The 13894-nt window shown below is 32.2% G+C and overlaps 1 protein-coding gene across 1 annotated transcript in view; it reads left to right on the top strand.

The window, feature by feature from the left end:
• The window catches only part of RIMS2 (regulating synaptic membrane exocytosis 2), a 572812-nt gene that overhangs the window by 409611 nt on the left and 149307 nt on the right, over positions 1-13894 (top strand). The window contains exon 23 of the mRNA XM_046642144.1: positions 9230-9330. Coding sequence (XP_046498100.1) covers positions 9230-9330 — 101 coding nt within the window. The remainder of the gene's footprint in view (positions 1-9229; positions 9331-13894) is intronic.

Here is a 13894-nt window from a genome sequence, read left to right as displayed (position 1 = left end):
AGAATTTAGAGGATCAAAAATAAGGCTAAATACAAAGGAGGTTGGAATACAGCGATCTCAGTTTTAATGTGACGTGGGCAAACTTACATAAGGTTTTATTATAGCACAAGGAGTAATCTCCACTAAGTTTCTCTTATATACGAGAAAAATTGTGTGATCTCTTTTCCAGCATAGGTCTTATCTCCGTTTTTATATGATGGATGTTTTTACTTTTTTGTGATTTTTAAATCAACATTGTCAACATTTCTAAGTATATTTAAATTTCTATTTCTGAACGAACATAAATGTAAAGATGCATTTAAATTTCTTTATTATGCTCCTTTCAAACCTTCCTTGCAATCTTGTGATATGTGTAATAGTGGATGTAGTTGAAATAATTTTGTGGCTACGTTAATTAGGCCCGAGATGTAGGACACAATGGTCTTTGATAATTATGTTATCTATATATATCAAAACATAATAAGATAGAGAGAAGACATATACCCACAGTAATAATATGTGCTACTCTGTGGATTATATCTCCCTTAAAGTAGATTTTAGCCATCAGAAAAAAGACAAAACATTCCAAAGTGCTGAAAGCATATGGTGAGTAGTTTATTAACCCAATAAATCGGACTACCTTTGTATCTTTTATCAATGGTTATTGCACTTTTTCTTAGAAGCAATATTAATAACAACTGTTGTATTTCTTCTCTGATGGACTTTCATTTTAAATTTAGTTTATCTTCTAAAATATATCTTGTTTTTTCAAAGATATAGGAATTGTGAGCAACAAGTTAAAAATAACTAAATATTAGAAAGTTACTAACTTTTTCTCCTCAACGTGTCACTGTACATTAGGAGAAAAATGTATATAGGTAAAACAATTACACTTTAGCTAGTCTAAAAGATCCTTCTAGATTAGATCACCCTTATGATTCTTTTTCCTGAGCAAATTTCCTGGTTTAATGAACTTTGCAAGACAGTCTGTGCTTATCTCTCTCTCCCAGGTACATGTGCTCGCTCTCTCTCTCTCTCTCTCACACACCCTCCTCCTCCCCATCCCTCTTTCCTCCCTTCTTCCTTCATCCTATTTCTCTCCCTGCCTCTGTGACACACATACACACTGTAAAGGAAATTTTAATGAAGGCAATACCAGGGCAAACAGAGTAAGAATTTCTGGAACACTTTATCTATTATTAATGAAATAGATATGACAACATAAAAAGACAAACACTTAAACCTCATTTGGCTTCAAAATTAACCAACCAGAGAGTTATATAGCAGAAGGAATCATGAAGAGTATCTGGTGCAAAACTATTCATTTTACAGATGATGAATTTCATGCTCAGAAAGGTGAAAGGAAGTGCTTATTGTTACAGGGCTTGTAAAATCAAGACTCAGACCCAAGTCTTGTTTCTTCTTATCTTTTAAACCAGTGCTGTTTTTAAGATTTTCTTCAATCCTATGTATCATAAATATACCCATTACCATAAATCTGGGGAGTTTCAAAGCCCTGTCAACTCTGTGATGGTTACCTCCTCTGCACACTCCATGCACGAAACCCTGATCTTCCGCTATGGACCAAGTACACCTTGATTTTAAATGTTGAAACCTAAAATGGTGGTAAAATACAAGTCCTCTGAAGATAACACCTCAGTAAATCTGTTCAAAACCAGATATACTTTCTTTCTTTAGATCACTAGGTCACTCCTAATCACTTATGCCCTAAAGGACTTTGAATATCAGTTTCTTTTGACTGTAGTGAAAGGAGTCTGTGAAATTTGTCTGTAGCATCTCCTCTGAAGTATTATTTAGTGGAGATGGCAGAGAGTTAATAGAGAAACAGCAGACAAGTATACAGAGTAACAGGTAACCTACATATCTAAAATAGATTCTGTTAAGGTTTAGAGGGTAATTCAAAAAACTATAGCTCATAAGTATTGGCCTCAAGGTAGTACAACAGTTTTGTAAGTTTCTAGAGTGTCTATATTTCATTTAATTCTATGTTTCACTTAGGCATATTTGAAGTGTACCTTCTACATTCCTGGGAGCAAAGGAAAGATCATTTTATAAGCAAAGACATTATAAACAAAATCGAATTATCTTTTCTTTCATTTCAAATGTGTCAGTTCCTAGTGACCACAGAAGAAGAATCCTCGAAATTGATTTGGAAATAAATATTTCTCAAACCCTGTGTATCTTAGTTGCACAGTTAAGGTTAAGTTTGTTTACACTTTAAAAGAGAATACTTCTGTTTGCCCCAGTACTAGTATGGAAGTAATTTGGTACATAATTTATCATTTTTTCACAATATTTATTTCCATACCTTTCCTCAATTTAACTTGTTCCAATATTCGTTATTCTCTGCATCACATTTATTTTTAACAAATAATTCAATAACAAAAGTTTACTTTTTATGAAGTTCTAGTTTATAATAAAGTTTTAGCATAAAAAATATCAGAAAATTCATTATAGGCAGCCCCTATTTTGTGTTTTTTTTAAAATAACACTTATAGCATTTTTCTGGGCTGGCCCTGTGGCCAAGTGGTTAAGTTTGCGTGCTCCATTTCAGTGGCCCAGGGTTTTGATGGTTCAGATCCTGGGCGCGGACACGGCACTGTTCACAAGGCCATGTTGAGGCGGCGTCCCACATGCCACAACTAGAAGCACCCACAACTAAAGTGTACAACTATGTACTGGGGGGATTTGTGGAGGAAAAAGCAGAAAAATAAATAAATAACATTTTTCTTCTATATAATGTATAGTCATTGTGGACATTTTATAAACTATATATCAACCCAAATGAAAAAACAATAGCACTTATACTTACTTCCAATAACCAGTGATAACTGCTAACACTCTTAAATTTTTATCACTGTCTCTGTCTTTTGCATAGGTTATGTGCATATATATTTTTATGAATATATATAGTTTTCCAGATTATAGTTTATAAACTATCATATCATATCTGCCATTTAATCTGTTTTATAATTACTAATTGCAGTGCACACTATATTCATCATTTTTCCTGGATGTGTAATGTTCTGTAGATATACCATAAATGCAGTTAACTAATCCCCTATGGTTGGACATTCAGAATTTCTTTTCCCAGGCCTTCACAACAGTGATGCAATGATTATACTTATATGTACATCTTTGTACTTTGATATTTTTCTTGAGGAAAGATCCTGGGAAGTGGAATTTCAGGTTCAAAAATATGACCCTTGTAAAGCCTTCTGATATGCAGTAACAAATATGTTGTATTTTTCAGTAATTTTTATTGTTGTACATCAGGTACTTGGAAAACACTCATATAAATGAATATAAATTAATTTTTTGTCAACAGCTGGTATATGACTGTCAATCTGAAAAGTAAGTTTTTTCACAGTTATCAGATATTGAAAGAACAGTTAAAATAGTTAGTAAAACCAAGAACAGTATTTTGTTTTTGAATTACACTAAATATTACATATTCTTATTTATCTCATGAGTCATTTTAACAATTTCTATTCTTACTCCTCTGACTATTGAAAGTCATCAGTAAGTTATTTTTGTAGTCTATGCTACTGAATCTAGAAATTAAACATAAATAGCTATACTTTCTCCTGTGTAACTTTCACCTCAAAGTGAGCAAATAGCTCCGTAAACTGATTATACCTTTTTCTTTATTGCACTTAATTTGGTACATACCTATATGGTGATTAGCATTTAGTGATTACATAAATTTAGCCCTTTTAACTTTGTTCGTTTGGGGTATGTTCTTTCTGTCACTCATCATTATCGTCTGTAATCTTTTGTTTCGTGCCTCTTCCGCATTGTTTGCATTTTCTTAGAAGAAAGGTTTGTAAACTAAGATACATAGGATAGTTATCAAAAGTAATTTTTTTCTCCCCTCAATGATTTGGCAAAATATGGTTAATTTAAAAAATATGTTTCTTGGGGCTGGCCCAGTGGTGCAGCAGTTAAATTCGAGCGTTCTGCTTCGACAGCCTGGGGTTTGCTGGTTCTGATCCCAGGTGGACAGGGCACCGCTTGGTAAGCCATGCTGTGGCAGGCATCCCACATATAAAGTAGAGGAAGATGGGCATGGACGTTGGCTCAGGGCCAGACTTCCTCAGAAAAAAGAGGAAGATTGGCAGTAGTAGGCTCAGGGCTAATCTTCCTCCAAAAAAAAAAAAGTTTCTACTATATAAGTAATATACTTCCTTAGCTTCAATCAGAAAAATGTCTTACATAATACTTCGTTTTATGTTCAGATTACATTTATGATATCTCTATGCATATTTTATGAAAATCAATTAGATTTGTTAAAGCTATACTTTATATTGTTATCAATTATTTGGATGGGTTTAACAGAAAACAACTTTTGTTGGAAATCCTTCACTGCTAATTAAAATGATATTGCACAAATACCTTTAATTTTTAAATTTCACTGGAAAACAAATTTAACATCTACCTTTCTACCTTTTAAAAGGATAAAATTTAGAATTAATCCAATTATAAAATGCAAATGTTTAATGATCGTTCTACAAGTTCTTGATATGTTATTTTGTTAAAAATGTGAACAATATAAATCCATTTTCTAATCTCAGATTAGTAAAAGTACATCTTAGTTTTGTGAGGACGTGATAATCAAAGAAAAGGGAATTACAGTTGTGATTATTTTTATCAGAAACCCTTTGGAAACAACAAATTAGTGAAATTTTTTTGATCTCAATTAAAGAAGACTGTTTTAAACTGAAGTAAAATATTTTTATAGAGACAGAAGAAAGGGATGGAGCTGGGAGGAGGGAGAATGTTTAAAAAGTATTAAATTAGCCACAAGAATTTGGAATACTAACCAATGCAATTTCCAGATTTAAATAATATTAATAATCTTAGAATTCCATGATGTCTGTAATCATAGGTTGTCTCATTTTTTCCTGATTTTTGAGGTTATTTCCTTGAGCTTTGATATTGGGCTTAAGAATTTTCCCTCTTAAGATTCCCAGATTTGAGCATTTCATTTAAGATCACAAGATGGATCACTGAGTCAGCAGTCTTGCCGTATTCTGATCACTATTGGGCTGCATTGTGAATTGCATTACTGCCAAACTTGTGCCATACTTCAGTCATAGAAGTTTGGGGTATGCAGCTACTTTGAGACCCCAAGAGCTGTGTGTGTGTGTGTGTGTGTGTGTGTGTGTGTGTGTGTGGCAAAACAAACTTAAAACTGTTACTGTTTGAAGTGCACTACAGAAATCACTGAAGGTGTACTGGTGATCTTTGTAGCACACATGTAAGTAGTGAAACCAGAGCAACCACTGCCCTACTGCCAATTAATCTGGCCATTTTCAACTACGTCTCTGGATACAAAATCCAGAATGTGTTATATGATTTTAGGAAACACATTAAATCAGGAACAACAAAATATTGGATTTTTTAAATTAAGTGACTGAGAATGAACCAGGAGCTCCCAATTTGAGAAAAACAAGTATTTTGAGCTATTATGAATTCCAGAAAATCTACGTTTGAATTTTCTTTTTGTTTTCTGCCTTAAAATTTTTAGAGTGGAAAAAAAAACCTCTTGTATAATTTAAATGCATTATTAAGAAAACCAATGAGATAAGCTTTGATAAAAATGCCATTTGTCAAGTAGAAATTCTAAAATTGATGGTATTTAGGAAGATTTGTTTACACATGTCCAAAAATTACAGGGCCACTTCCAGTATAATTTAAATAAACTCTCTTATTTATGAAACAAGATATTAATGAAACAAAAAATCATTTTATTAGTTTACTTAGTTAATGAATTTCCTTATACCAAAAAGAATTTGAGACCGTCTGAATATTAGAGTTTAATACACTTAAACAGATATCTCTTCAATAAATGGACACAAACATGCAAACTTTTGTCGTAAATGTGTTTGTCCAAAAACACTGATCGTCCCATTGATCTCTTGATCAACTTTTATTATAGTTTGTAAATGCTTTGATATTCAATTTGATTTTGAACATATAATGACTAGTTTTTTCGGCATACTCAAATTACAAAATCAAATCAAACCACTAAGATGTCTTCTGTGATGAGCCTAGTGTCTTCACTTATAACAGTATGAATCAGAGATTCCTAGATAAATTTTCCTTCTAAACCTATAAGCCAGCATTTCCTGAAATGTATTTTTGAGACTATTTCAGCAAGATATTAACAGATAATAGGTGAGACGAGAGGGGAGATTTCTGTGATCAAATGACCATTCTTTATTGCAGAATTTTCAAGACTTTTTATATGCAAATTTGTAGTGTTAATCTGAAAGAGAGAGAAGATTGAACAAAAGCTGCCTCTTTAGCACTTTCACTTATTTTCCTTTTATAGAGTACAGCAATGGATATCAGAGTTGAAAGAAAGTTTAGAAATTACATATTCTGTTCTCCCACCAGATAGTGAAGAGCTCTTCTACTTGCATTGACTCCTCTAAATTGTTTTCCATTCCATGTAGGAAGAAAAAAAAGACTGAAATTGGTTGAAACAAAAATAATCTATTGAAAATATTATTTGTGAGTTATTTTCCTTGGAAAGAAGGACCAGCAAAGAAAAGTCAACTTGCTGGTGAAGAATCCCCTATGATAGATCTCTTTATGAATACGATATTTTCCTCTAGGATGCTCTTATTTGTGGAGTGTTTTTTTAATGAGAATAGGTTTTTAAAACTGTAGAAAGGAATAGACGACTTCGTATGAGCCAAATAATTTTGGAGAGAGTCATGGCTGGTTACTGATTGTCCTAAGGATTAGCCTCCTAGGAGAATTTAAAATTATAAGTTAGAAGTATATTTATGCAAGTTCGTTTACTGTATGTCCACTAAGGTGCTCCCCTGAGATTTCATTGGTTAAGGCTCTAACAAAGAATGTTTCCATTTAGGGGCCATCTGTAGATGATGAGTGAGTCTGGAGGCAAGATGTGTTTGCGATTGAAATCTAGTTGACATTATTTAAATGGTTATATCACTCTCTCTATTTGCATCTTTGTTTGCTTATAGCAAATACAGATTAATATCCTTCTTAGATCCCTCCAGTGATCTGTTAAATATAAATGATGTTCCATAAATCTGATTCTGTAAAATCTTTAAACCATTGCTAAGGAGAGAGGTTCTTTTGCAAAGCAATGTTAAACCAATATGTTTTAACACAGGCGTCAGCAAACTGTGTCCCGCAGACCAAATCCAACTCACTGCCTTTTTGTAAATAAGGTTTTGTTAGAATAATATCTCATTTGTGTGTGCATCGTCTACAGCTGCCTTCATGTTGCAATGGCACAGTTGCAGCAGGGACCGTACCGTCGGCAAAGCCTAAGATATTTACTCTTGGGCACCTTAGAGAAAAAGTTTGCCAATGTCTGCCAGTATATATCCCGTTGCTAGCTGGTAATCAGAAAGAATTTAATGTAGCTGCATAGGGAGTTGATGTCCAGAAAATAGTCTAAACATTAGAAAATGCATATATATATGTATGTGTGTATATTTATATGTATGTGTATATATATTTATATATGTATATATAAAATGTGTGTAAACTTCCTTGTCTGTTAGTGCTGTTCACATTTAAAATACTATTTTGCTACTATGATATCAAAATGAAACTTTTTTAAAGAAACTTTCCAAACACTCAATTTAGCTAATTTTTTGATGCTGGGATACCTTTTTTATTCCTTTGCCCTTGGAGAAAATAAACATATATACCTGAGAATCTCTCTTGAGGTACAAACAATTCCAAAATTGCACTTTAGTAGACTAATAGACATTTATACTTGACTATATTTCACGTTCATATCATGGAGGTACTCACGTGATTTTATATATTATTCAATTTATATTAACATGATATTTATACTCCCCATTTTATAATTTGGCACAGAATCAACTAATCAGATCATCATTAAAATGTGACTCTTAAAAAAATTGCCTCACTTTATTGAATAGTTGATTTAAATTTGCCGTTGTACTTGGAGGTTATATAATATAAGCTCTTTATACATTATTTTATTCAAAATTTTCTTACTTCTTTTTATCTTATTTTAATTAATGAATTTTAACTTAAAACTTTTTACTTAAAAGAATTATCAGATTTACAATGAGATGTTTTTTCAGGATAAGTATTAGAATACCTGTTTTTGAACAGGCACACTTTTGACTAGATATCTTTACTGCAGTTATAAAGTTATGATCTTATGCAAGGGGTATGTATGTGTGTGTTTACATTCCTACTTACACCCAGTGCTTGTGACTCTACATGACAACATTTTATTATAGATACTCACTTGAGCCCACTAAGCTATGATTATTTTTCACAGTCTGTAGATTGGTAGTATACAATAGAGATTTTGTTTTTCCATTATGCATGAGAAATGAAATTTTCTTACAAAATCTCTTTAATAAAAATCATAAATATACTTTTAAAGCACTTTTTTCATGTTTGCTAAGACTTCCTACCTGACTTTAGTTCTTTTCTGAACAAAGTTTTTAAAGACCCTCTTGATATTTATAACTGATATATTTTGAGGTAGCACCTGTTATAGAGAACATTAATCTCATTTTGTAATAGGCTTATCATCTCACTTTTTCACCTCCTTACATTCTTTTTTTTTTTCCTGAAATTATTTCAGTAATAATTTGCACCTTTAGTGGTGTGGTATGTTCTCAGAAGTCTTATTTGAAGTACCTCTTTCTTGATCCTAGTTCTAGAAAATTCAAGTCAAAAGATCTTGATAACTGCCTCTACATATATGCTGAGGCAACCTGCTTTAATATATGGGCTAATTTTATGATAATACTTTCTAAATGCAATTGTAAAATTGTATTTGAAACCAATTAGACTTACAACTTTTTTCCAGTAAATAAATCAAATCTTGATGAATTACAAACAAAAGTTCTTATATTATTACTATTGTCAAATTTATGTGCTGTCAAATATATTCTCCTGGACGTACATATACCAGAAAGTGTTTTCTATCTAATAAAGATTTGTTGTCTTCTGTTTAAATTTGTTTACATGTTATTCAGATCAAAATTATTTTACTTATTTAATAATCATGCTTTTATTCACCAAATTGCATACTTTGAATAAATCTAAAAAATAATATATTTAATTTGTACATACTACCTTGAATGAAAGTAATATATCAGCTTGGCATTTCTTCTTTTTACATCCTGTAAGTAGGGCTCAGATAAGAACTAAACATTAATTTTATGGGTTTTTTTCTACTCGATAGGTGCTATGGATATAGAGGAGAGAAATCGCCAAATGAAAATTAACAAATACAAACAGGTAGCCGGATCAGATTCCAGACTGGAACAAGATTACCATTCGAAGGCAAGACATTTTTCTTTTTAAAAGTTGTAAATTAATCAATCATATGAAACCATTAGAGTCTCTTAAACTCCTGAATGCAGATTAGTCAGACAAACATATAATGCAATGACCCCATATTATTATTAAATGCTAAAATTTATAAAGTATTTACATACCAACTTTTAGATATAGAATTTGCCTTATTAAAAATATCACTTTATAGTACAGGAGATTAAAGAAATGAAATTCATAAGTGATCTGAAGAACAAACCTTTTAGAATTTTTCATTTTATAAGGCTTGTAAAGGTCCTAACACCCTCAAAAATGTTTAGGAAGAACTCTTATCTTCTTATAGTTTTCCTACATATAGAACTTTTTATTTTATAATATTCTAATTAAATCTGGTTTACTAATGAGTTATTGGAACAAAATACATATTCATGAGGTGTTGTAAGGAGTTCAAAAGGTTTTTCAGTGAGAATCTTTTTGAACTACTCTTTGAAAATAAGTTGCGGTATCAGGTCTAGCAAGGTAGGGAAAAAAGAGTATTATGTCATTGCTCTTGCCCTCCATTGCCTTTGTATTTTAAAAACAATTTTAGTTTCGTGATGTTGCTCATGGCCAGAGTCATGAAAAGACTTTGCCCTGATGTATTTATTTCAGATTTAATAAAAGAATGAAAATAGTAAAACTCACTCATAACATTTAGTTATTATGTGCTCTATGACTTGGTAATTTAATCATTGCAATCATGTAATATTTATGGTTTGTGTATCTGTGTGTTAGAGAAAAGAAGTTTGGATTTTTTATAGATCTATTTTATACTTACCTACTGAACCTTCAGTTTCTCTCCATTATACTCCATTCTTCAGTAAAGTCAGGACTTAAGTAAAGCATAACTGGCTATGTTGGATAAGCATATGTGGTAGGTAGCACAGGTTTCTACTTCTGCATTATACAACATAGAGGAGGCAGAGATTCTTATATCAGCATCATCTTCCAAACCACCAGTCTCTTCCCCAAATTGCGTAAATACTGACATGGTGAATACAAAACTGTCCATCACAGAATTCTAGTGTACTGGGAATGGCACACATCTAAAGCCAAGAGAAAGGTAAATTTAAGACAAACAAAATATCCTTGCATTTACTCTGCAGGTTCTAAACTTCTAGAAATTTTTCTCTAAAATGGAAATATGAATAATTTCAAATAGTTTCAGTGAATATCATAGAAAATAGTTCTGTAATGATATAATATTTCAGATACATCCCTAACCTTTTGAACTTGATATCAGAAATGATATCTATACCTTCCCAGGTACTTGTTTGGTATTTCTGAGTAGGGCTAAATAGGTGGACCTGATCTTTTGTGGCACGTGTTATTCTCTAATCTCTCAGTTATTCATTTTATATAATGCAAAGACCCAGGCGTAAAGTCCTAGTAAAATAGGATATTAAAACTTCTATAAACATATCTTCAGATAACACAAATATGTTGTTTATTTATTTATATCCTACTGTACTTCATGAAGGAATGTAGATTTTTAAAAAAAATATATATATATATAAAATACAATAATACTGTCAATGAAGAAATGAGTATCAAGGGAAAATGAAGTCAAGACAAAACAAGGTAACACCAGAAGTAAAGTTTGTGAACAGAAGGCATAGTGCGAGCCTAAGCACCTGCTGCATGTGGGGCATATATTTTGACCAAGAGCTTCCTAATGAGCTGCAAAGGCAGGAAGGGAAACTGGGTCAGTGTATGATTCACATTCTTCATGCAATGAAAACAAATTCCTTAGGTGTAATACCAATCATTCTTGTTATGGATACCTGGCAGAAATTTATTATAGGAGGATAGACCAAAGGAATACTATAGGCATGTCTCAAATTTTTTTTCAGAAAAACAAATTTTAATTCCATGCCAATTCATAAATAAATGAGTGCTTGATGTTTCAATGATGAATGCTTGAGGTTTCAATGTTTTATAACTTTGACACCAATTATTTTAGGTTAGAAAAATTTAAGTCTTGGCAAATATACTAAGCCAATTGATCTCCTAGGTATTCTCTAAGGTAGTATTTTATAAAGTGTAGTCCCAGATCAGCAGCATGAAAATACCTGAGGACTTTTAGAAATGCAATTTGCTGGCCCCCCCAGACCTACTTAAAACTCTGGGAGTGGAGTCCCTGCTGGAGTTAGGCATTCAGCTGAATCAAAAAGGTAATCAAGTCATTAAGGTACAACTTTTTAGAAGGGTCCAAAACACAACTCTGTTTTGTTTCGCTGCAAATTGTTTCCTGATGTGGAACTATCTTTGCTGGGTCATCTTTCTCCCCATCATACCTAGCTTGATCTTCCTCTGTCATGGATCAAAGAGAAAATTACAGGGGATTCTTTTTTAGTCAAGGGTTTATATAGATTATTATTATTAATTTCTGTACTAACAGTTCCTTAGATTAAAATTTTCAATGGCATCCCTATCTTTTTAATTAGGGATATTTAACTTATATTTCCATTCCTTTCTTCTTGATTTTGATAACAAGTGCCAGTTAAAGGCTTTCTATTGAGCTATGTGCTTTAATACGTTAGACATAATTCTTGAAAAAAATCGTTTTAACAGATGAGGAAACTAAGATGTAGAAAGGTTAAGTAATTTATCCACGTTCACATAGCCACTAAGTCATTGACAGTATTCTTTGTAGCTAATCTGGTTTTCAAATTTGAGACAATTTAGATTAAATTCAAAGCCTCAGACTATGGAGCATTTATACTATACTTCTGTACTTCTGAGCTGTATTCATGAAGTTCCAGTGAAGATATTAAGAAGCTTTGATGGAATCTAATTCAGTATTAGTGGAGGTTTTTTTTTAAACTACGCAATCCACATTTTAAATGACATTGCCTCCCTGAATTTCTCAAGCCTTTTGCACCGATAGTTGTTAACAATTCTTACTAAGTTTTAAAAAGTCTACTTAATAACTCACTTTGAAAACATCTGTAGAGCAATGCCTATTAAGTTGTTGTCTTTCTAAGAATATTTTAAGTATACTAGGAAATTTGAAAGCAGAGAGTCTACATTTAATAAGAGCAGCAAAAGGCATGTGCAGACATGATTTCTATTTAATCAGTGGATGATTTCTAAGGGGTTTTCCCCTCAAAACAGAATTTAACTATGTAGCCAATGCACCCTTCCATGCCTATTGCATTCTCTTTATCCTAGCTTAAATGTGATTCATCTATTTTACTCTTCTGCAAAAATTTAAGGATCAACTTTTATTTTTTCTATAAAACCAATATTCTCTGCACTTCACTGGTTCAGAAAAATGTGATTTGTCTGTTAAATTCAACAGTGCAAATTATAATTCAGCATAGGCCAACTATCCTTCTGTGAGTTACATAATGATTAATTAACAAAATTAGCAAGAATTAAAAATCGAACAATGTGCATATGTATATTTGAAAATTAGTATGGAGAATTTGATAGTGTTTATTTAAATATATGATGTTTATTTTTTACATTCGATATATTTTATATTTTAAAATCATCCCAGAAGATATTTTTTAAGAGGGTAGTCCATAACATTTCTACAGAGAATGCTATACAGTTCATTGTACAGTATTTATTTGGAACGCAAAGCTTATTTCTCTGTAGAAACAATGCTCTATTTTAAATGGTGATAGTGTTCCCACAAAATCATCACAAAAATATCTTACCCCTGTTATAGCACATATTTATATTACAATTTTCTGTTTTCTTATTTCTCTCTCAAGAATTAAGTAATATAGCTCATAAATTGCCCAGAAATTTTCAAATGTGGACCAGAAGTCCATACTAATCCATTTAACCCATAATCCAATAGATTGAGTCAATGTTCTGGGAGCAGAGGACAATGTAGGAAAAGAAAGAGTTTTTCTTCATTCATTGTGCATGCCTGATCCTAGGTACTTGTCACTGTTTCTCCCAGGCTTCTTGTCTTTTAAGGACCCATTCACTGATATCAAAGAGACATATTGGGATGAAAGCAATCCAACCAAAGCAATTTACATTATAATATGAGTAACACAACACAGAAATACTTTCATTTTTTAAAGAAAGCCCTATAAATACAAATACAACTCATATGATGGAGTTGTAAGCAATATCAATATTTACAAAATCAGACAGTTAAAGACAAAGTACTTCTGGTAAGTAGGTTGCCACTGTTAACTAAGTTGTTTCCTTAATTAGAGCTTAGTCCCTTCTCGACACTGAGTATACACATTCAGTGCCAGCCATAAGTGTTTTAAATGGACTTTTAAGACTCAGGCAATAGGGACAACAGAAGAGGGAAGACAGATTGGGACTGGTTAGGAGTGGCCATATATGGACTGTTTTTATTTGATGTTTGTAAGTCAGGAGTACTTTAAGACTCCAGTATCATCAAAATGTAGCAGCACTACATGAATATAGTGTAGTAGATGAGAACACAGCCTGGAGTCGAGCAAGCTCTACCTGGGTGACTCGGGTAGGTGAACGTCTTATTCTCAGTTTCTTTACTTGTTAAACAGGGCTTTGAGATCTGCTTCATAGGGCGATGATT

Source organism: Equus quagga, chromosome 16 (genome assembly GCF_021613505.1).
Source record: "Equus quagga isolate Etosha38 chromosome 16, UCLA_HA_Equagga_1.0, whole genome shotgun sequence".
In the NCBI taxonomy this organism is placed as follows: Eukaryota; Metazoa; Chordata; class Mammalia; order Perissodactyla; family Equidae; genus Equus; species Equus quagga.
Note: the sequence above shows the minus strand (reverse complement) of the source record. Positions and strands in the feature narration are given on the sequence as shown.